The sequence below is a fragment of the Pelodiscus sinensis genome, chromosome 7, assembly GCF_049634645.1.
Source record: "Pelodiscus sinensis isolate JC-2024 chromosome 7, ASM4963464v1, whole genome shotgun sequence".
Lineage (NCBI taxonomy): Eukaryota > Metazoa > Chordata > Testudines > Trionychidae > Pelodiscus > Pelodiscus sinensis.
Window position 1 is genome coordinate 25,658,109 of NC_134717.1, and position 24,753 is coordinate 25,682,861.

The 24,753-nt window shown below is 45.4% G+C and overlaps 1 protein-coding gene across 9 annotated transcripts in view; it reads right to left on the minus strand.

Annotated features, from left to right (window-relative positions):
* The window catches only part of ORC4 (origin recognition complex subunit 4), a 77,434-nt gene that overhangs the window by 48,401 nt on the left and 4,280 nt on the right, over positions 1-24,753 (minus strand). For all 9 annotated transcript variants that reach the window (XR_012905160.1, XR_003091649.2, XM_025191041.2 and 6 more), the window contains 3 exons: positions 18,367-18,438; positions 12,644-12,720; positions 8,324-8,414 (listed from right to left, as the gene is read on the minus strand). Coding sequence is in view for 7 of the 9 variants with exons in the window: in XM_025191041.2 (XP_025046826.2) it covers positions 8,324-8,414; positions 12,644-12,720; positions 18,367-18,423 (225 nt within the window). In the remaining 2 variants the exon portion in view is untranslated. The remainder of the gene's footprint in view (positions 1-8,323; positions 8,415-12,643; positions 12,721-18,366; positions 18,439-24,753) is intronic.

Sequence of the window (24,753 nt, forward strand, 5' to 3'; positions counted from 1 at the left end):
GGGTGCTACTTCTTCGGGATGACCCCACTGCCGGCCCCGAAGGGGGAGGCCCCTGGGCCTGATGGTATGCCCAGGGCGTCCAGAAAGCCCACTGGGGTTGCCCCTGCGACTGCTGCTGGACCATCGGATCCCGGTGAGATGATCTGACCGACGAGCGGGACCTATGGCGAGGCCGCGACCTATATGAGGGCCCAGTCGAAACCACTGACTCAGCCTCCAACTCCGAAGAGTACTCTGATGCCAACCATGGAGGCACTGATGAAGACTGCACCCTACGTTGGTCTGCCACGGCCGATGGCTTGCCCCTGTGCACCACCCGCGGTGCCGGTGGTGGCATGAGTGGAGGCCTTTGCTGCGGCGGTACCGTGCCTGGGTGCATCTGATAGACCGGTGCGTACCCCTCTGGTGCCGTCACGTGCACCGGTGCTGCGCTCTGCTGCTGTGCCCCCAAGGAGTAAGCAGGGATTGGTGCCGGGAGCGGCAACAGCATCGGTGCCGTGCGGGGCACCTGTTGCGGCACTGCAGGCGGTGCGTAATACGGTGCGGGGCCCTGTACCGCCTAGGGAGCCATCTGCGGCACCGGTGCCTGCACCGGTGCCGTTGGCGTAGCGAGCCCACACGCTCCCGGAGTCGCTGCCGGTGCCGTGGGGAGCGGGCCCGGGGTCGGTGCCGGTGTTCGTCCCGGCTCCGGTGCCGGTGTTCTCCCCGGCACCGGGGGAAACTGCTGCTGCTGGGCTGAGGCCTGCACGTCGCCCAGAGGGTCCCACGGCCCAGACCTATCCTGCTGGGGGGCACTAGAGGCCTGTGCCGGCGTGGTCCACTCCTGCGGTACCGGGCCCTCCCCTTCATCCACTGCCATGTGGATGAGGTCCCGGGCTGCCTCAAAGGTCTCTGGGGTGGAAGGCTGACGGACCTCTCCTAACCCCACTGTCTGCCCAGGGCTCTTGCCCTTGTCCGGGCTGTGCCTCTTCCTAGAGGACTTAGAAGAAAGGTGCCCCTCCGTAGGGCGCACCTTCTGGGCACTCCTCTCTGCCGAGCGACCCCTCGAGCTCTTGGAGGCCCTCGGCACCGGTGACGGCGATCTGCGTCTCGGTGCCCTGCTGTCCGACGGTGCCGCCGTCAGTGCACTGCGGGCGGAGTGAGGCCGCTCCTCGCCCTGAGGCTGCAGTGCCGACTCCATTAGCAGGAGTTTCAGTCGGAAGTCCCTCTCCTTCTTAGTCCTGGGTTTAAAGCTCTTGCAGATAGAGCAGCTTTCAGCTCGATGAGCCTCACCCAGACACTTAAGGCAGTTAGAATGAGGGTCTCCGCAGGGCATAGGCTTGGAGCAGGAGGCACAGGGTTTGAAGCCCTGGGGCCCTGGCATGCCCTCCCCTCGCGGGATGGTTCCACTGCTCCCTTATCTAAATAACTATTTACAGTACTTAACAGCTACTTAACTAGAAAAGAAACTTCAACTGCGAACTATAATACAACGGATAAGAGATAAGCTGCTAAGAGATAGGCAATAGCCTGAAGCATGCTCCAGCTACCGTCACGGCGGTAAGAAGGAACTAGGGGTGGGAGGACCAGCAGGGGTATATATGCACCGGTATACCGGCGCCACTCCAGGGGGCTCCCTGCTGGCCCTATGGGTACTGCTAAGGGAAAAAAGCTCCGGAATCCGTGCACGCGGTGCGTGTACACCTAATCAGAATGGACATGAGCAAGCACTCGAAGAAGAACTTTTGTTATTTCCATGTTTCATGAGTTAAGGGGATTATTGTACAGTAAAACTCCATTGGTCCGGCATCCAATGCTCCGGCACTCCTAATGGTCCAACACCATCGGGAACCCGGAAGTGCTCAGGGCAGCCGGACAATTGGAGCTGCTCTGTGCCCAGCTTCCCCAATTCAGCCGCTGCTGAAACTGACCAGCAGCCAAATCGGGTAAGCCGGGGGCAGAGTAGCTGGGGTTCTGCTGGGTTGGTCCCATAGTGCTGCCCCTCGGGGCTGCGGGACAAAACCCAGCAGCACCCCAGCTGCTCTTGGGGACGCCCGGGGCAGAGCAGCTGGAGTGCTGCCGGGTTGGTCCCACAGCGCCGAGGGGTGGCGCTACGGGACCAACCCGGCAGCACCCCAGCTGCTCTGCCCCAGGCGCCCTGATTCAGCTGCTGCTGAAACTGACCAGCGGCTGATTCCGGGAAGCCCGGGGCAGAGCAGCTGTGCCCCGGGCTTCCCGGAGTCAGCTGCTGATCAGTTTCAGCAGCGGCTGACTCAGGGATGCCTGCAGCAGAGCAGCTGGGGTGCTGCCGGGTTGGTCCCTTAGTGCCGAGGGGCGGTGCTACAGGACCAACCCAGCAGTACCCCAGCTGCTCTGTCCCAGGTGTCCGGATTCAGCCACTGCTAAAATTGACCAGCAGCGGCTGAATCGGGGATGCCTGAGGCAGAGCCAGACTATCGGAAGGGGGAGATAGGAGGGATCTGGGGTGGCATCCATCCCCCCATCCCAGACCCCTTATAGCCCCCCCTTCTGATAGTCCGGCATATCTGATAATCCAGCACCCCCTGGGTCCTAAAGGTGCCGGATTATCGGAAGTTTACTATAGTACCAGTTCTTTGTGGGAGAACATAATATAGAAATATTGACAATCATTTTTCATGGTACAACATACAAGCTATTTGGTAGTTGCATATCAAAATCAATAATGGAAAAAAAAGCTTTTAAAAATATCTAAAATGGTAGTGCCAACATTCTCATTTAGTGGACTAAAGTAGCATCCAAAGGCTGATAAAGATTGGGCCCCATTTTGGTAGATGTTGTACAAGACATGTAAGTAGTTAACATTTCCACTCTTCAAGGTAGGGATCTTAAGACATCACACACACACACACACTTGCAAGAACTGACCTTAACACATAATGCCAGTGAAAATGGGGTAAAATCAGAAGCCGAAATAGGGAAAGAACAAGTTAAAAAATAATTTAAACAAGTCTTAAGTCATCAGGGCCTAATGAAATGCATCCTATAATACTCCAGGAGCTGACTGGAGATATCTGAGCCATTAGTGATTATTTTTGAAAAATCATGGAAGACAGGAGAAATTCAAGAAGACTGGATAAGGGCAAATACAGTGCCCATGTACATAAAAGGAAATAAAGACAACCCAGTGAATTATAGCTCCATCAGCTTAACTTCTGTATGCAGAAAGATAATGGAGCAAATTAAGGAATGCATTTGTAAACATCTAGAAGATAGGTGATAATAGCATCAATTTGTCAAGAACAAATCACATCAAACCAACCCAATAGCTTTTTTGACAGAACAATACGCCTTGTAAAAAAAGTGTGTGGGGGGAGGGGGGGAGGAGATGTAGTGGTTTATCTAGACCACGGATGGGCAATAGGTGGCCTGCAAGCAAGATGTGGTTTGCCAGGGTTAGTCCCTGGTGGGTTTCTAGTGCTTTATTTACCTGCATGTGCACAGATATGACCATTTGCATCTCCTGTTGGCTGTGGATCACCAGTCCTTAGCAATGTGAACTGCTGGAAGTGGTGTCCCAGTCCACACTGCTTCCCACTGTTCCCATTCGCTGGGAACAGCAATCCATGGCCAACAGGAGCTACAAAGGGCTATATCTGCGGACGAGCAGGAAAATAAGGCACTGGTAGCTTGCAGTGACTAACCTCAGTGAACCACATCTGGCTTACTGTCCACCTTGATCTAGACTTTAGATACAGTCTCACATGACCACCTACTTAATCAACTAGGGGAATTCTATGTAGACGGAGCTATTATAAAGTTGGTGTGCAACTGGTTGGATAAGCAGTTATCAATGATTCAGTTAAGATCCCTCTCAGCTGCACAGCCAAGTGGATGCACAACTGCTTAACAAGCCCCCTGCAGGAGCTCATAGCTGCTGCACAGAGGGCAACCTCAGCCCCAGCAGACAATGCCATCTCTGCCTGCCAGCCCAAGCATGCAACTGCCGTGGCAGAACTGCTACCACATGTTCATGTCAAGACCAGCAGTAAGGGGCCCTTCCCCTTCTACCTGCAGCAGCTCCTTGCTGGGAGAGCTGTTGCCATAGGACAGGTGCCCCTTCCTTGGCCCTGACCCAGAGCTACCATGGTTGGGGGAGAGGCACCCCTTCTCTGTCTCCCAGCCAGGTGTGCCTTTCCCCTGGTTCCAAGCACTCCTGAGGTGAGAGGGGGCTGGGAGTAGTCTTCTCTCCCCAAGACAGCCAGCACCCCAAACACCTCATGCCCAACCCCACCATAGGGCCCACAACCCCAGCCAAAGCTATCACCCCACACTGCAATCTTCTGCCCCAGCCCTGACACCCTCTCCCACAACCCAAATCCTTGGCCCCACCACCAGCCACACATTGTGTACGGCATGACTTATGTGGTACATCACCTCCATAGTAGTGCACATAGCAAAAGTCATTCAGCTCATGCACATAAAAAATTAGAAGCAGAATTCTACTATAGTCATGATGGAAGTGCATAATGAGTGGGGTTTCACAGGGATCAGTTCTGGATCCTGTTCCATTCAATATCTTCATCAATGATTCAGATAATGGCATAATGAACACTCTTATAAAATTTACAGATGATACCAAACTGAAAGGGGTGGACAAGTACATTAGAGGGAGGATAGGCTTATAATTCAAAATTATCTTGATAAACTGGAGAAATGGTCTTAAGTAAATAGGATGACAAGTTCAACAAGGACAAACACAAAGTACTCCATTGAAAGAGGAACAATCAGTTGCAAACATACACAATGGGAAATGACTATCTATGAAGGAGTAGTGCAAAAAGGGATCTACCTGTCTTAGGGTATGTCTAAACTACATCGTTTTTTCGAAAAAACTGCTCTTTTTTCGAGAAAACTTCACCTGTGTCCACACTGCGATTGCGTTCTTTCGAAATTAAATCGCTAGGGTTAAGAGAATACCCAAAGTGGAAGAGAAACAGATTATGTTCATCAGGGTATTAAAGAGTACCATACAAGGCAAGATTTAAATACTGAAGACTTAAATCCAAGTGGGCCAGACATAATTCAGGTTCTGTATGGCTATCACAGGTAGTAAGAGGTAATAGAGGGAGAGCTAGAGCCAATTTCCCCTTTATGTCACTGTATTGGAGTGCAAGATGTATATGCAGTCCCCATGAATATGGATAAGCACAGATGTCCAGCCTCATACACAGGGATAGACAAATAATGCAATCTACTCACCTATGGTGAGTAGATTGCAACCCGGAAGAGCCGGGTTCAGGCGATCTGCGCATGAGCAGATCGCCGGACAGCACGGCTGGCGAGTGGGGTTCGCTGCGGTTCGGCGAGCCCTGTTCATACATGTTGCACATGTGCCTAAAGTGGGATCCAAAATGACACCTCAAAGTAGAGCTGCAATGACTTCAATGGAAACAAGTCTGAATTACAGATTTTAAATGGACATCAGGGAGCTTCACCGACATTTCTATGAAGATCACACAAGTGTGAAAAACAGTTCAAGCAAACAATCTTCACAAAGCACAACGTGCATTCAATTACAAAAATTCACCTTTTTTGATAGGAAAGAAAATCCCAATCTGTAAAGTGAAAAGTCAGTTGAGTAGCAGGTCAACATCAATGTAGCCACTCAAAGCCAGATCAGAGAAACACCACTTAAGCAGCAACACAATTCACCTTTGCTCTTCTCTATGATGAAATAAGAGCCTAGAGTTCAAGATGAAAGAAACCTATAATGCTAAGGGCTGGTACATTCTATGGGTAGGGCAGTGTAAAATTCAGAGTTTTCAGTCATGTTTGGAATTGTTCTACTTTGTCACAGGATGGATGCACCTTTAAAGGAAAATGGGTCTCAGCCCCAGCTGTGACACAAGCTCTCCTCCCTCCCTCCCACATGTGGATAATGAAGAGGGGTTATAGGATTTAATTCGGCTTCTGGGATAAGAAAGAGGTCCAGGTAGACAGAGGGAGAGACACATCAGCATGGAAAAGGTGACAAATATCGAAGTTGCTGTGTGTGACCAAAATACCAAGGGAGAACAGCAAAGAGGATTTGTTTGATGACATCTCTGAATCAGAGAAAGTTTTGGATCGGTCCTGGGCAGGGAAGTGGACATGGGTGCTTGAAGAACAGGAAAAGATTCCTAGGAAGGGCCGGCAATGGCTGCAGGATAAAGGGCACTCTGGAATGAAGAATCCAGAGATTTTTTTTGTGACCGTGATGACTTTACTTTGGGAGCACTGAGTTTCTGTACTCTGTTATTAAATCGGCCCCAACCAAGAGTATCATTTGCCACAAGAAAGCCTTTGTGGATTTTTTTCCCCCCCAATATCTGAGGGAAACTGAGGTGGGATGCTTGCAGAGCCAGTGCACACCAAAGGACAGGCTGGAGACAGCACCCTATTACAGGCTTTATTGTAACCTGCACACAAAGTATTCACTGAAGTATGAAATTCTTGTATTTGAACTGCAGCCGTCTGAATATTATCATTTCCAAAAGACAGACAGAGATTGTTTTTCTTTAGAACAGCCACCTGAATTCATCTTCCTGAAATGATCGTAAAAACAGGCTGTAATATATAGGGTTGCCAGATGGTTTAACCAAAAATACCAACCCCCCCCCCCCCAAACAACACACTGGAGAAAAAATTCTGTTGGGGGGAGAAGGAGGAGACCAAAGTTGTTGAGCAAAAAAATAAATAAAATATAAAACCTTAATAAAACAGCATGGCCCTTTCAGTGCATACGGAGTCAGAATAGGGATAGGAACAGGGGAGCAGTTGAGCACTAAGACCCAGGGATTGCTTCCCCTTGGTCTTTAGGCTTTTTGCCGGCAACCATTTTGTGTTCTTAATCAAGCCAGAACGCAGCTTCTCTACAGAACCAGGTAAACAGCAGGTTGGGGGGCGGGAGGTGTTAGAGGCTAGACTCAGTTGGCGAGTGTGCCAGGTGTTCAATACTTTTGCCTCCTGGCAGGGAAAAAAACCCAGAAAACACTGAATATTTTAGGCGTCCAGTATTTTCTGAATTTCTTTTACCAGACAGGAGGCGAAAATACCAGACTGTCCGGGTCAATATCAGACACCTGGCAACCCTAGTAATGTATCAGGTGGGCCTGGGCACCACTCCGAGAGTCAAATCAGGGTGAACTGCTCAGAACCATAACTACTTACAGACCAAGATTGGGATTCCCCTCTATAAAAGACACCAAACCAGCCACACAGAGCATTTCAGCTGCCATCCTAGCAAGAAGTCTCACAAGCATTCTTTGTGCCACATCCAGCACACACCAAATACACGTGAGAGGTTATAAAACCAATCTCACCAACTCCAAACAGGTTCTCCCAGTCCCAAAGGACCAGCTATAGTCCCAGACCCAGGACAAGTTATACCTCGAATCTTACCCAAAAGAGCACGTTGCGCTGATCCTTTAGACTCTAAAATCTAAAGGTTTTATTAATAAAAGAAAGAAAAGGGTTGAGAGGAAGATGTTAAAGAGAATACATTACATACATCAATCACCAAGTTCTTCATGTAGGCTTTTAGCAGAGATGTAATAAACTGCTAGCTTAAGTCTCTGGTGTACATCCTAAGGTAGGATGAGTCAACAAATCCTTCTGGGCCCTCTGTACTAACCAGTGGTGCTTCTGGAGCAGATGGCGAGAGTGAAGGCAAGATGGAGGCACCCTCATGATACTTTTATAACCTTGCCCATCCAGAGGGAAAAATCTATTCATCTTCTGGTAACTCCCAAATTGGAGCTGATCACACGATCAAATGACGTGCCCAAGTACTTCATGTAAGTAGCTATGAGGTACTTGCTGGTCTGCAGGTTCCCAGATGCATTCCTCAAGTGTTTATTGGACATCTTGAGGGCCTTTGTCCATGCAGCATCACTAATTAGCATTCATTGAATAACCATTCCTCACAATATGTGAATGACGCCTATTGCTGTCTCTCAGACAGAGAACACTTAAATACAAGTACACAGCCCATATTCATAATTTTATATATAAAAATCATACCGAGTAGTATACATAGAATCAGCATAGCATAAACTTTCATTTGACACCTCACAAGTCCCGCTTCACACAGAATTTGTGGCAAACACATAACAGTGTGTGCAACAGTCGCCTGCCAGCTCACACTAAAACCCAATGATGTGACAGATAAAACAAGATATTTTAAAAAATAAAACCCCACAAAGACAGGAAGTGACCAACAGTCAAATTCTGTTGGTGCAACTCCAGGGACAGTAATGGAGTTGCACCCATTTACACCAGGGTCCAATTCAACCCGACACCAACTAGGATTAGGAGCTTTTACCATAGTCTTTCCTGATCCCCGAGGTCCAATAATGAGTGCAGAATTACTTTCTCCATGGATAGTAGTTCGTTTCAGCAGCTCCAGCAGGTGTCTATAATAGTAACAAAAATGACAACAGGTTAAAACTTCAACAAGAGGAGTATTTGCTATAGCTGTAGAAGATAATCCAGGAAAGAACACAAGAAGAAGCCTAACCACAGGATGGATAGTTAATTCCAATCACAGTAACAACCATTTGCTGCAAAATTTAGTGCAATTCAAGTAAGAAGGATGGCTAGATTCAGATTTCATAAACATTTAAAAAATATATATGTTATAAAAGTATCACTCGTTTTCACCAGTCTTCTAAACATGACATATAGCAGTATGCCATAGGCAGAGAACACTGAGTTCTTAACGCCTTCCTTCAAATAGGAAAAGCACTAGTCTCATTTAGTAGCAAGACTTTAAACAGCAACTGAAAGGTTGACTGAAACAAATAGCGTTACAAAGAGAAAGGAGAAGAAAAAATGCTTCAAATGTGCCAACTAAGAGACCATTAGAACAGGTGGCTCTACCCATTTGATTATCCATACTAAGCTTCTGATGCATTCACAGAATTTCAGGTTGTCTAAGCTAAAGCACAGGAAAACTTTGACAGAACTTAAGTTTACAACAATGTAATTATAAAAATTAAAAATGGCTACAATAGTGCTCAAAGTTTAAGTGAATCAATTTAGAATAGAATGTTATAATTTAAGTAGAAACAAGTCACTGAACACAAAGTAAAATTAGTTCACATTATTCTGGAACAAATATGGGACAATGGAGTCTTCACAGGGGTTATTTATTTATTTGTCACTCAAATTTAATACCAATTTAAAGCTATGGAATGTTACTTAAAGTGCAGCCAAAAATACTCCTCAAAGTAGAAATTTAAACAATTACTGAACTGCTAAGGCGTCAGTTCTACAAGTCCTTTGCTAAGGCAAAGCTACTTCTCTTTTAGGATATCTTTACTGCATGTTAAGACAGTGTTTCCCATTGTATTTGGCCACGGAACAAATACAAGTACACCACAATTAGTAGTAATACGATGCTAAATACGGTCATGATATCATCATTCATTTTAATTCAACATATTGTAAAACAAAACTCTCATTAAATGTGTACAAAAATAAAGCTAAAAAATAATATGAATTATATTGGCAGTTTTCAATGAGAAGAGTGGATTTTCTTCTTTTCTTGGCAAATTTTTTTTATATTTGATTTAATACTAGAAAGTTGGATTTGCATATCTGGCACAGCATTCAGGTGATTTCTGTATTTCATTTTTGTTGCTGCATAGTTCGAGAACCCAGTTTCATACAAGTTTGTGCTGGCAAAGGGCAACAACTGACAAATTGCATGTCTTGACAAAGATGAATATTCTTGATTTTGACATAAGTTGCCCCAAAATGCAATCAGAGAAACTTCTTTAAATTTTGTATTAATTGGCCATCTGAAGCGATTTTGATTAGGTTTTCATAGTCTTGTGTGGAAAAACTAATGGATTTCGAATCCAGTTATTGTTGTAATTTATGGTTGGAAAATACTTAATGATGTCTGTGTATAAATCGCGGAGATGATCTCTAATGTCTCTGCAATTATCTTCGTCAAGTTTGCATTCATTTTCTTCAAGAAAATCATTCAGAGTTGGTAAACAATCCAAATTATTTTTGTCCTACAGACAAGATCCAAAACTGCAGCTTCCATGACAAGTGACAAAATTTTATCTTTCGCATTAAAAATATTTACTTTCTTTCCTTGTAGCGACAGATTTACTTCATTTAGTTTTGTAAAGATGTCTGCAAGATACGCAACTCTCGATAACCACAAAAAGTTTATTAAAAGATCAGACAGTTGGAATCTGTGATCCATCAAATATGCAGAGAGCTCATGATGCAACTCAAATAATCTAACCAGCATTTTGCCTTGCGATAGCCACCTGACTTCTGTAGGTAGAAGCAGGGCTGTGTGCTGACTATCCATATCTTCACACATAATTTTGAACAGTCTTGATTGTAATGGTCGAGTTTTTATATAATTAATAATCTGTACTGCTTCGTCCAACACATTTTTAAGAGAGGGAGAAATATTCTTAACTACTAAAGCGTGTCTGTGGAGAATGCAGTAACTGCTGGTGCAGTTTGGTGCTACATTCTTTATTCATATTACAGCGCCAGTCACTGTTCCTACCATTGCTTTGGCGCCATCACCGCACACATCAACATGTTTTTTCCAACTTTTACAGCTGCTACTAGGTCCCTTTGTAAATGCAGAGCGGCAGCGGGGGACGGGGGAGAGGAATCTTGTGCTGATCAATAGAAGTGGGACCAGCAGCTGTTGCTGCTACTAGATCCCTTTATAAAGGCAGAGCAGCAACAGGGGAGGGGAGGTGTCTGAAAGTCCGGTGGGGAACCATAGAAGGAGCCAGCATCTTTGCACGCCAGGCTCCTCTCTGTCTCTTTAAGGGTTAGGGAGCGATCTGGTTCTTGCAGAACCCTTACTTTCACTTCGCGGAACCCCAGGGTTCCGCAGAGCGCCATTTGGGAAACACTGTGTTAAGATAATGTAAAAGACTCAATGCACTGTTACTGTAAAACACTGAAATGACTAGAGTGATTCTAGTAGCTACAAGGGTTTTTGAAGTTCTATGCCATTACAGAGGAATGAAAACTGTCCTGCTGATTTCCTGTTGGTCATCATGTTGCCTCTTCACAGTGTCAATGCCACCTTCGTTGCTATGGGAAGTCATCACTTGCAATAGGAAAATTTTTCCAAGGCCCAAAAAGCATATGGTAGGGGTCCACGAGATTTTTTTTTGTAACAAATCAGATTCCCTCTCATTTATTTCCCTCCCAAAAATTTAATTTCCATGATATTAACATTTGTTTTATTCATTTTTTAAAAGTCTATTACTACAATATGCAGGGCTTGACGATCCGCGGCGAAAGCCGCCCACCAGCCCCGCACTGCGCATGAGCGCACTGCCGGTAAACGGGGCACCGGACTGAAATCTACTCACCACAGGCGAGTAGATTCAATAGACTGTCGAGCCCTGACAATGTGCATTATAGTAAGAACACCAATTTTCTTAAACTGGCAATAGGGAAGAAGAGAGAAAAGAAAGGGAGTTAAAAGTCCTACCTTATACTAGGAAATGTTTTATTATTAGCTCTGGTAACAGGGTAACTCACTCCTCAAGGCTGGAGCTAGCTACCCGATTACAAATTAAAGCACACCTAGGAGAGATGACTGCCCTATAAAGAGCAGCAGGAGACCTCAATAAATTGGAGAATACTCAGGAACTAGATTGCTAGGAGTTTGCTGATTCTGCCACAAACTCCTTGGAGTGTCCGAGCAAAGCAGGAAAGGATCCAGGCAGGAACAGCTGGCAGAAGAAGGTACAAACCAAGTTCTCTCAACTTTTGGATGGACTTGAAAGTTTATTTTGAGAATTTGTTATGTAAGAGTTTTTTCTACACCACAATATGGTAAATGAGACAGGCTGCCTATAGAAGGACTCTAGATCACAAGGAGATGCACAGGTGGCAGCCAGCCTGACTGCAGTGCTATTTTTGAAGTGCAGATAGGGATACCATATTATATTGTATGATATGGAAATTAATAGCTAAGGGATCCAATTACATTTCAGAACAAACTTCCTCTTGTTACCTCACTATTTAACTTCTCTCCCTGGATTTTCAGACAAGAGTGTCTTAGTGTTTTTTAGACACGATAGCATTAATTAGGCTTCCCAAAGATGAGTGCGTAAGACAGACTACCTCATGGGACTTAAGAGTCTGGCATCCAAGATCCTAGAGTTGCTTTGAGGTCTCAAGAGTATTTATGATCGCAAAAGTCAACCGTGAACCCAATTTGGAGGGGATTAAGAAAAATAAGTGTATATATAAACATGAACTTAAAAAAAAAAAAAAAAAAAAAAAAAAAAACAACTTTCCCGCTACAATGAAATGTTATCAAACTTTCAACTCCAAAAATATTTAGGCTTAGAACATACATGAAAAAAATTCAGTCCAGAAGGTGATTTTCTTTAGAAGTTTATACACATGAAAAACAAGGATACAAGTCTATCTGTAATTTTTAAAACAAAGTTTAAACTAATTTTAAGCTCTACTAAAAGAGTTAAGAATGCTTCAAGAAGCATTTTAAAACCACTAAATAGAAAAATGTCCAAAGGCATAACAAGCCTGAACACAATCAAAATTTTCTGTGTTTGTTAAATTGAGGTCCAACTGGTAAAGAGCCCCCTACAAAATTATGAAGCTGATTACTCACTTGTACTGAAGTTCAAGCCCAAATAGTTTTCCACTAGGACACTGGTGACAAAATCTTTCACGAAAAATTCTTTGTACCTATTGAGAAAGTAAGGTTAACACAGAATGTGTAATATGCCTGTAATAGATAGATATATACTAGCATTCTTCATCAACTTCATTGGCTTAGTGGACGATTCATTAGTTTCTGTGTGACAGTAACATGTGATGTCATGCAACAGAACCAACTGCAAATGCACACTTTAGCGGTCACTAAGGATACAGAATGGGAAACCAATCATGGTAGACAGTCTTTAGTGACACAGTCAGAGCAGAGGAAACAAATGTCTCTGGTGCCCTGATATTCTGTTGTTGCTTTTCTCCTCACCTCGCCTCAGAAGTACATAATGCAGCACTCACTGACACACTGGATTAGACCTTCAGACCAGTGGTCATCCTCTAATCCTGTATCCTGTCTCAGACAGTGTTGTGTCCTACAGGAACATTCAGGAAAGCCTATTCTACACAGTTACAGAATAATATTCTTAAGGCTGAAGTTTCTTCAAAGACCTAAGGAGTAAGGGTTTATTCTACATTATATAATGTAGCACATACACTGTTTGGTATTTAATTTATGTTAAAAGAATGTCATTCAGGATGAAAGCAGAAGCACTCAGGGTTAGGAAGTGACAAATGTATACAGGCAGTCCCCGGGTTACGTACAAGATAGGGACTGTAGGTTTGTTCTTAAGTTGAATTTGTATGTAAGTCGGAACTGGTACATATTTTGGGGGGGGACGAGGAGCTGGAGTTAGGTGGAAAAGACCCTGATTCTCATACAACTTCCTTAGTCTAAGAAAAACACATACTGTTTTGATATGAAGGTTTTTTTGGTTGATATTTTAATTAAAAATTGATCATAAGTTTCAGTGTTTCATGCTATATCCAAATCTTCCTTTTGGGGTACCTGAAAGATCCCAGTTATTCATTTAAGTCAGAATCTTTGTTTTTTATAACTAAAAAAAGTTTATTCAATGCATATTACTGTTCCAAATAGAATTTGCTACAGATGGTTCAGTAAAAATGGGTATTAAGTGTAATCAATAGTCATTGGAGAGCACAGTGAAATATTGATACAATCAAAGGTGTTGTTGTATTCTGCTGAGCAGAAAATGGAAATCCCTTCCTGTGAAGTGTGTTTGTGAATTTATCCACAGGATTAATTTTAAAGAAAAATTCTGTGTTGGGAACAGGAGTTTAGTCACAGGTGGGTCCTCATTTTCCACTCACCCACTTTGCAACCAGACCCATCCCCTCGGGGCTTACCCTGCTCCGCTTCAGCCAGGGCGTGGGGTTCGGGCTTATCCCCTCTTCCCTTCTGTCCTGCTCCTCCTCATTCTTGCCCACCCACACCACTGGGTAATTTTTCAGCTTCACCTCTGCCAAGCTGGAAGGGACTTGTTAATTTCATGTGATGCTAACAAGATACTTGCAGCTCTAGTGCTGAAGAGGGAAAGAGCTGTTGCTCCCAAGGTGGGGACTGTAACACAATGGGTCTCACTGCCTGCTGCTCCTGCTGTTCCCTAGGAAATTAATTTTTCCGCTCTGGGGTGCCCCCTTTTGGCTGGTGTCTTGTTCCTCCCAGCAGACCCGCGTCTCCATGGTCTGCTGGGGGGGGGGGGGGGCACTAGCTCCGCGTCTCCCTGGTCTGCTGGGGGGAAGCGCCCCCTGCACTGCCAGAGGCGGCGACAGTGGGGGAGGCACCCCACACTAGCTGCGCCCCCCCCCCCGTTTGTAACTAGGGATCCAACGTAAGTCGGATTGATGTAACCTGGGGACTGCCTGTAGTTGCCCATGAAACTTAATTCTACCTCCTCGTTCACCCATTTTGTACAGAGGTGCTATGGAAAAAATAGCACGGGACGATGTCATTAAAACTATATCATAATGCATTCACACAGAGGAACAGAATTAAAATTGCAGACAACCTCAAATCTAATATTTCCTAACTTTTGACTGCTTGATTTTGCAACCTAACTATATTAAAAGCTTTATTTTGGATAATGTTCTATATTTTGGTGGAGAAACAGCCTTACACACCTTTTATCATTGATAGGTTTTGAAGCCTTAGTCTTCAGCACTACAGCTGAGCCCTCTATTACTTGAATTACAGAACATTAGCTACTACTAGAAGGGTATTATCCCACAAGAGAGACAGGAAGCTGGTATATGGAGGTGGTCAGGGGAATATCCACCCAGTTGTTCTTTCCCATTTACTCTGACACTAGAACTGCTCTGGCAGCTCCCTTTTTGACAGGAATAGAGCAGAACTGCTTGGAGCCTGGGTTAGTTGCACTTTCAGGTTTTCACATTCTGTAACACCACACAAAATACAGGAGGTAAATCCCTGACAAGTTCAGTAGCAAGACCTCATTATAACTTACATAATATGCTAAAGATTTTCGAATAGTGTAACTATGGCAAATAGATGAACACAGCATATGGTAATGCATTATCCTGGTTTTGCTTGCTTACTTGTAAATGCCCTATTCAGTAATTGTTTTCCCCTGTCCTTTATACAAAATTAGAAAGATTCTATACTTACCCAACTGCACTTTTTATGTCCTCCAACATGAACCTAAACCTCAAAATAGTTTGAACATCATTTGTTTACAAGTTCCTCAGAAAAGCTTTGAATTATCTCAACAGACTTTTTTCTTAAACAAATGGATTATTTTCCAGCTTTGAATTAATGTAGCTGTTTACAAGTCAAGAGTTGAGAGACAGTGCTTTAAGCCAAAATCTGTGTGTGTCAGCAAAGCTAGTGTAACAGCATAAGCATTTTAAATATAATGGTCCTTCTGATAATGAAGTATGAAAGCTGGAATATAGATGTATTCCTGATTCATCTATTTTAAAATAAAAGTAGGTCAACAGCAGGTTTGTAAGTACAATCAATGGTGAAACACAGTTTTAACTGTAGTTTCAATTAAGTTCTGGCAACACATTCATAGTAGGTGACTTTTTTTTTTTATTTAAATCATGGAATAAAGTGCAGCTTTAGTTGAAGGGAAAATGAAGCAGCAATACCAGAAATGTAAGAAACCTATTCCTATCACCAAATAGTTAATACAAGGCAGCTGAAGCCTCTTCAGAGTGCTGCTATCCTATACCACCTGGCCCCTGAAAGAAGAATCCGTCTCAGTTGTCATTCACACTGCACATAGGAAGAGGATAGGATCAGTCAATAACCCCCAAACATGTGAACCTGAAAACAGGCCAAGATTTGCTATTTACTTATTCTGAGTGCTTACTTTATGCAGTGTGACAGACTTGCCAGTGAGCTAATTATAATCTATCTTTAATATGTGACTGACCAAGAACAGGATCATCCCTAAGCATTTTTATTATAAGGGATAAAAAACGATCGATGATTTAAATAACTAATATGACGCTGCACCCCATAATATGAGGATATGATTATGGCATAGTTATGATGCATTTAGCACCGGACAGGTCATATGAGGGGGGTCATTAGAAAAGTTACAATTGGCTGAAGAGGATTATCTTATTTGTATGCATTAGGGATGCAAGATGTCATTTAACTTAATCGTGCAACCGCACCAAATCATATCTGTTACACGATTATTTGATGGTCCTCGGGGCAGGACCCAAAGCCAGCTTCCTGAGGACAAAGGGTGTACAGGCATCCTGTCTATCCCACACACATGCTGCTGCTTCTGATAGAGAGGCAGCAACACAGGAAAGGAGGAGGGGGAAGGCAGCTCTGTGAAAACGGTGCTCGTGAGGAGCCACTTTTTAAGCTGGCTCTGACCAAGCACTGGCTCCTTTTTGGAATGCAGCAAGTGCGGACACACAAATTCACAGAGCCAGCTCCCCGAGGTATTGGCTCCTGCCTGCCCTCCCGCCTATGCTGCTGCCTCTGTATCAGAGGCAGCAAGCGGCAGGGGGAATGAATATAGTCTGCTGGATTAACCAAACAGCTCAGGCTCATCAGTTAATTGTGTAGCTGACTGCATGTTGACATCCCTAGTATGTGTGTATAATTTTTGTATCTCAACTTATAAATATTGATTGTATATCCATATTCAAATGTACTATTCTGGGTAACACTCGCAACTAGCCTTCCAGGTACAAAAATGAAGAAGTCAGAGAGTGTTTCTGGCTCCTCAACAATGACAAAGGACTTTGGAAAGCTTAATGTCCCTATAGGCATATTTGCTAGCTTATTGTTAGTAGTGGCTGCTATAATTCTACAAGGTCATGGGCCAGATCACATGTCTCTGGATTTCATCTTGGGATGTCTGCATTTTCCCACAAACTGTCTAGGAACCAAACTTTGAAACAAAAGGTTCCTGCCACATGCTAAAGCTACAGAAGGCTGGGAATGACGTTATTTAGTGTTCTTCACTACCCATACAAGACGATTTCTGAAACACCTGAGCAATGAAAACTGAACTGAGAAGAAATGCTGGACCCAGGCTATAGGGATTTCTAGCCTGTGTATGAAGACCTGAGCAATTCATGTTGTAAAGATAATTAATGTAGCTTGTGCCTTAAGAATGCATCAATTTGCCTGTACCATCAATTAGGGTGATAATCTGCTAGTTCATATCCAGTCTAAGCAAATAAACAGAATTAACATGATAGGTAATCTGCTTTGACCAGTTTATTATCTCTTATAATCACTTTAAAAAAAATCTCTCTTTTGTAGTTAATTAACTTGTTTTTCTTTCAATCTAAACCAGTGAGATTTGACAGGACTGCTTTGGGGAATGGGGCGGGTGGGGGGGGGGGGGAGAATCTCTGCTTGGTTACTAGGGATGTAAAAGGGTAGTCAAATAGTTGACTACCTGATAAGCCTAAGCTTATCAGGTAGTTGAATCGACTACTCACATTTTCCCCCACCTTTAATGCCTCTATATCAGAGGCAACCGGGAAGGGGTGTGGTGGGGGGAGAGAGCAGGAGCCAATGCTGGAAGGAGCGAACTTAAAAGCCACTTCCCCCAGCAATGTCTTCGCAGAACATGGGGGGGGAGTGGAGGCAAGAAGAGGGCAAACAGGGGAGGCAGAATTGCAGTGGGGACTGAAGCAGTCCCTACCCGTGCCTGGTCCCAACTGCTGCACTTCTGCATTTGAAATGTAGCAAGAACCACAGGCGGCTCTTACTACATTTCAAAGGCAGAAGCTCAGCAGAGATGGCATGCGACCCCTGCCCCCTTATTGACTAATCAATACTAAATTAGCTGATTAATCAACATTAAACATCCCATTTGGTTACCAGAAGTATGCACTGAGGGAGAGGCAGACCAAGTATGCATTGAGGGAGAGGCAGATCAGGTGATGGTGAAAATACAAGCTGAAAGACAGTTTGTCACAACCATACAGTATGAAAGGGAGCCCAGGCTGGTAAGTCACAGGGCTCAGTGGTACACTAGTTTCAGATGGCATCCTGCAGGGAACCTAACTCTAAGAAAAAGTGAATCAAGAGACAATCTTGTGCATGCACACAGCTGATGATGCATAGGCATGTACAAAGGCATCAATCATCAAAAGGGATCTAACCTAGGGCCTTGAGAAACAGATCTTGGTAAGAGGATTCCCTGAGTTGTTCTATATCAGAAGAGTAGAAAGTCACTGCAGTCAGACACTTGAATAGGTCCATGTCAGCTACCCAAGGCCAATAAATTAGATTCACAAAGATGACATAAAAATGTTACTCACCTGCGAGATGCATTCTTCAGTTGCAGAGCTAGTCTCTTTTGACTTACGTTTACTCATTGCAGTAATTCACATCTTAAAAAAAAAAAGATTTGCTTTTAGTTCAACTGTAGCTTTGGCAAAACCCAGCAATTTGCAATATTAATACTGCACACTTAATATTAAGGGCAACATCTACATGTTGATAAACAATTGAATTTTTTGAGTATTCAAGTTTTTCCACAGACAATAAAGCAATGTTTTAGGTACATCATACTACTGGTACAAACAAAAAATAATATTGGAAGAAAATCTTGCACCATGCATCTTAGATGAAGGCTTTGTCTACACAAGTTGTCACCAACCAGTAGATGGGGATCTACCGGTAGATCTTGGAGCCTCTGACAGGTGTTCCTGACTGATTTGGCCAGCAAGCTATCAAGTGCTGGCACTTCAGTTGCCCCTCTACCTACTGTCATGCTGCTCCTGCCCTCTGCCTTGTAGCTGCCACTTGAGAACCTCCTGCTTACTATGCAGGATGTGGGAGGGACAAAGGAGGGATGCTGTCAGGGTGTCCCTCTTCCCCCCTCTTCTGTACCCTATCTCCTCACAGAAAGCAGGGGATGGAGGGAGCTTGTCAATGCAAATCTCTGTCACTCTCACACTCTGTCGTTCTCACAAACACACACTGTCCTTCACTCTCATCTCCTGACCCAACACTTACATGAGAGGTCGGTGTTACATCTTTACTGCTTGCAAAGTATATTACTTTTGGTTTTTGACTGTCCCCGCCCTGAACCTCCTCCTCCATTCAACCTCCTGCCCCCGATGTGAGTCCCCCTGCACCTAAACTCCTTCCTAAAGCTTGAACCCTGAAACCCCTTCTAGACCCCAATCCCCCACCCTGGGCTAAACCCAGAGCCTCTCCCACACTCCAGACTCCTTGACCCAAGACCAGAGCCCGAACCCTAGCCCTCTACCCCAGCTTGGTGAAAATGAGTGAGGATGGGGAAGGAAGGGGGATAGAGTAAGCAGGGTGAGGCCTAAGAAGGGGTGGAGCAGGGGCAGGACCTCAAAGAAGTGGCAGGAAGGAAATGGGGCAAGGGTATGTGGTTTGAGGTAGATCTTATATTGCACTTAAATTGAAAAAGTGATCTTGTGTTTAAAAAGGTTGGAGACCACTGGTCTACACACACGAGATGTACTGCTGTATCTGTATTAACATGGTTTTATCACCATACGTATAATTTATATTACTATAGCTTATTCACATATTTTTATATATATATCTCAATACCACCATAAAGCACCTCTCTACCGATATAAATTGTTCATGTTGGGCACTGTACAAGCATGACTACATGTGCTTAAAAATAAGTTATACCATTGACCATTACACTGATACAAAATTGATGTGCAAACCAGCTTCCTCCCAGGATTCCAGCAAGCAGTTCCACAGTAAAGAAACAGAAGGTACATAGTTACAATGAAAGACTGAGTTCAACCCAAGGCAAAGTAAAAAACTACAGTTGAGAGTAAGGATGTAAAATCTTGTTTAATTTTTTAACCAGTTAACAGGTTAAAGGGGAGAGAGTGGGCAGAGAGCCACACCAGCCTGGTCAGAGCTGCCCCTGCTTGCAGTGTGCCCACCACACACAGAAGCTGCTTTGGCTGGCCTGGAGCACACCTGTCCACATTAGGCTCTGCAGTGCTGGAGCAGTCCCTTGTCCATGGAAGGTGGGGAGCTGCTCCAGCCTGAACTCGTTAATCAGAAGCAGTAAGCATCACTTGTTAAGGTTAGCCTTTCACATCCCTAGTCCTAAGTAATGACTCCCAGTGAGACAGGCTTCAGCAGTAGTTGGACAGGGACAAGAAATATTGGGGAAAAACCCCCATAACCTATAAAAGCTAACAGTTATGTTTGAGTGACCAATTTTTAAGCCAAAGAAAATTTTGACCTTTTAGAGAATAAGGTCAGTTTCTAGCTTCACAGGAAGCATGTTAACTGGTTACCAGGTAAGCATGAGGCTTACTGGTATCCTTATCGGTTAACTGGCTCTTGTCAGTTAACTTCAGTGGCAGCCAGCCTCACTGGGCAAGAACAGCCGCAGCAGGGACAGTAGTGGTATCTCACAAAAATAGAAGGCGTGGGTGTCACAACTTAGATTAAAATGGTTAACCAGTTCATCACTACCGTTTAAACAGTTAACCATTTTAACATAACTACTTCATAGGCTGTTAATCCTGATACATGTTGTGAAAATGCCCTTGTAAATGGTTAACTAATTAACCAATAGCATTTAAACAGTTAATTGTTTTAGCCAGGGAAATTCAAATGCATTTATTTGTGTAAATGTGTAACTGCTGAATTTCTCAGCAGTTACATGTTTACATGTGGGGGAAAGGAGGGAGTCAGTGCTTGTGGGGAGCCAGTCTCTGCTGGGATTCTGGTGGCAGCTCCCAGGAGCAGCTCACTGGCTCCAACCAGCGCCCCTCCCCCTCCGGCAGCAGTTGCAGCCACCTGTGGATGGAGGAGGCCGGGCTGGCAGCACACAGTAGAGGCAGACCCACAGTGGGAGGGAAGGGCCACATAGTGAGGGGAAGGGCTTGCTGGACAGCGGCATGTGCTGCATGGGAGCTCGGAGCTCTGGACACTGCATGCCACCGGCAGGGCCCCTGGCTGCCCGTGCAAAACACCAAGGGAGCCGCATACGTGCTGGGTGGAGGTGGGGAGTTGCTGCTGTGCTTCGCTAGTGCTGGGTGTCTTTAAATCCAGGACTGTCCTGGAAAAAAGGGACGTAAGGTCACCATATCTCCATGGCACACCTCGGCCTGTGTCATGGCACACCGGTGTGCTGCGGAACAGTTTAAGTAACTCTGTGTTAGATGCTTTCTTAAAGCCAAATTGCTTTATAGAATCAATTGTATTCATGCTTATGAATATGTAATCTGTCACTGTATCATGTGCATGAGGAAGTGTGAGTGAGCAACTGCCAATAATAAGGCAGTACAGCATTTATGATCTTTTATGGCTATAGGGAAGAATCCTGCAAAGTGTATAATTGGTCTGACAGGCAGCCAGCTGCGGCTCTCCTCAGAAAAGATGTAACAGCATGCCAAACTTGGGACCAGATCAAAAGCAGTAGAGCCCTCCCATGGATTGGAAGGGACTCAGGGGACTCTCAACTCCTCATGGCCAGTCTCCAGCTAATTGCAGATTGGCCAGCATCAGCCACCTGAGAAATCAAAAGTAATCTACATCATGCCTGGAGCCTGCCTCCAAACTACCAACATGAAAGCAATGTGTGTGAGTATTCCCCCACCATTAAGAATCCGTACCAATAAACAAGCCTCAGTGCTGCTCCAGTTCACTCTCTGTCTAGGCTTATTCCTTAACTGGTTCCAGGGACAGGTAAGATTTGCTACTCGACTTATCACGGTGTACATCCCTGGTTCAATAGGTTTACTTGAGTCATTCAAGGATGTGGATTATTCACGCCATGGAACACTACAGTTATACAACCTAATTTCCTAATATACACCCCTGGCCTCGTAATCAACATTACAGTAGAATAGTCAAACCAGATATTGCTATCCCATTTCCTGATCACTGGAACACTAATGAAGAAAAAGCAAGTAGCTGCAATGCTCAATGTTAGCATGATCTAAAGGATTACTGAGACATGGGACTGCCCTCACCACAGAAAGGCTGAGCTCTAAGGACAAGTATTATGTCAACATTTAGATTATACATCCATTCTAATCCCAAAAGCCCAGCTTCTTCCCCAAGGCACTCTGTCGCTTGAGTGGTGCGGCCTCAGGGATTATTAGGGACCTAGTACGGCAGCAGTGTCTGGGTGCCCTACACTCCCTAGAGCAGCAATGAGTGTAGGGGACCGGCTTGTACCAGGTCCCTCCTGCCACACTTTAGCCTTTTAAATGTATTAAGAGCCAACAGCAGACTCTTTTAAGCCAACTCTCCCAGCACAAACTCCTGCACCCCCTTCCTTGCTGCCTCTGTTACAGGCAGCAAGGGCGGGGGAAATAACTAGTCAAGGGACTAAGTCGCTCACATCCCTAGTTCAGTAAAGGGGTTTTGCACTTGGGTGGTGGCAGCATAACACCCAAGATCAGGGAATCAGTGACCTTTGGGAGTTTTAAAGCAGAAGCATTTTAGATGCAAGATATTTTTCAAGTCTCTTGTGGGCCCCCACCTTCTACACTCAAAGTGCCAGTGTGGTGAACAGCCCTGATAACAAGCAGTAGTTTTCTTAGATCAGTGGTCCCCAACCTTTTAGGGCTGCTGAGCGCCCGGGGGCGGGGCCTCTCATGCACCGGGCACCTGGGGCCATGGCTGCACATGCGCCCGGGGGCAGGCCCACCAATATGTCACATACCCGGTGCCGGCACCGCCCATGCTCAGCACTCCTGGGGCCGGCACCGCTCCTGTGCTGCGCGCCCAGGGGCGGGGCCACCCACACGCCCAGGAGCTGGCAGCACCCATGCACCTCGTGCCCAGGGCCAGCACAGCCCATGCACCGCGAGCCTGGGGGCAGGGCCACCCAAGTACTGCACACCTGGGGCTGGCACCGACCCTGTGCCGCGTGCCCGGGGGCGGAGCTGGCCCCGATCACTCAGCGGGCGCACAGAAATGGCCCGGTGGGCGCCATGGTGCCCGCGGGCACCGCGTTGGGGACCACTGTCTTAGATAGAACAACAAGCCTTGTGTATGGAGGAAATGGATAGTGGTAAGTGTGCTATATCTTGACTTTAGTAAGACTTTTGATATGGTTTCACATGACTCTCTCATAAACCCACTAAGGGAAATACTACCTAGATGGAGCTCCTACAAGGTGAGTGCACAACTAACTGAAAAATCATTTCAAGAGTGTAGTAATGAGCGGTTCTCTGAAGCTGGAACTGCATATCAAGTAGGGTCCCACATGGATCAATTCTGGGTCTGGTTCTGTTCAGTCATCTACATCAGCGTTTCCCAAACTATGGGCCACGGCCCAGTACTAGACCGTGGGAAAAAAAATACCGGGCCTCAGCATGGCTGCCGGGAGGGGATCAGGGTGGGACGGGGCGGGCTGGGAGAAGGTGTGTGGCGGGGAGGGGATGACTGGCTGCTGGGAAGCAGGGTTGGGGGCAGCGGGACTGTCCAGCGGAAATCGGGGCCAGCAGGCAGTGGAAGCAGGGCTGGCCGGGAGAGTGGAGGGGCTGGCAGGAGGAGATCGGGACAAGGAGAATTGGAGAACCAGCCTCCAGAAGCAAGGCTGGATGGGGGCAGCGGGCTGGCCAGGGGACGGAGACAGGGGGTGGGTGGGGCTGGCCAGGGAAGATCGTGAGGAGGAGGACGGGAGAACCAGCCACCAGAAGCAGGGCTGGATGGGAGCAGCAAGGCTGGACGGGGGAGATCGGGAGGAGGGGAGGTGGGGAAGAGAGTGAATTGGCCAGCGGGAAGCAGGACTGACCTGGGCACATGCAGACCCGGGCACATAAGCAAGTCCGGCCCCGGGGATTCCATTTTGCACCCCCCCCCCCCGTACCCTCCCTTCAGTAGTTACACTCACGCAGCATGAGCACATCTACCAGCCAGGCAGGTCGCAGCTACGGACTGATACACCTAACAATAATAAAATTTACCTAATTAGAAAATACCGGACATTTTATATGCCCAGTATTTTCTCTATTTGTTTCCCAGACAGAACCCTCAAATACTGGGCTGTCCGGTACAAAACTGGACACCTGGCAACCCTACCCCTCCTTGCACCCTCCCTCTTAGCCAGATACCCTAATCCCAATCTGCTCCTTCTCCCGCCTCCTGGAATGCCCATGCGGCGCCAGGTCTCCCAAGCCCTGGCCCAGGCTGGGCAGAGGATACAGCCGGGTGAAACACTGAAAATTTATTCATTTTTCATTTTTTTTTAATATGCGTTTATTTTTTTGGGCTGCAAAAAACAGTACTGAAAAAAAATGGGTCCAACCTAAAGTAAAAAGTTTGGGAAACCCTGGTCTAACCAGCTTTCTATTAATCCTACAGCCCACTTATCCAATCCATATTCCCTTAACTTGCTGGCAAGAACACTGTGGGTGACGATATCAAAAGCTTTGCTAAAGCTGGCACTGGGGGCTTTGGGAAGACCAGAAACACCGTATTTGAATATTCATCATTTGCTTAATGAATATGCAAATATGCAAATTAATGTTACCAGTCCTCCAAAAGCTTGTGAATGGATTTACTGGTCCCCCTGTCAAAAAATTTGGGAACCCCTGATACATAATGACATCAAGAGTACACTTATAAAAAGTTTGTGGATGATATGAAACTGGTAGGGATTGAAAGTGTTTTGGAGCATAGGATTAAAACTGAAAATCTAGACAAACTGGATAAATAGTCTGACGTGAACA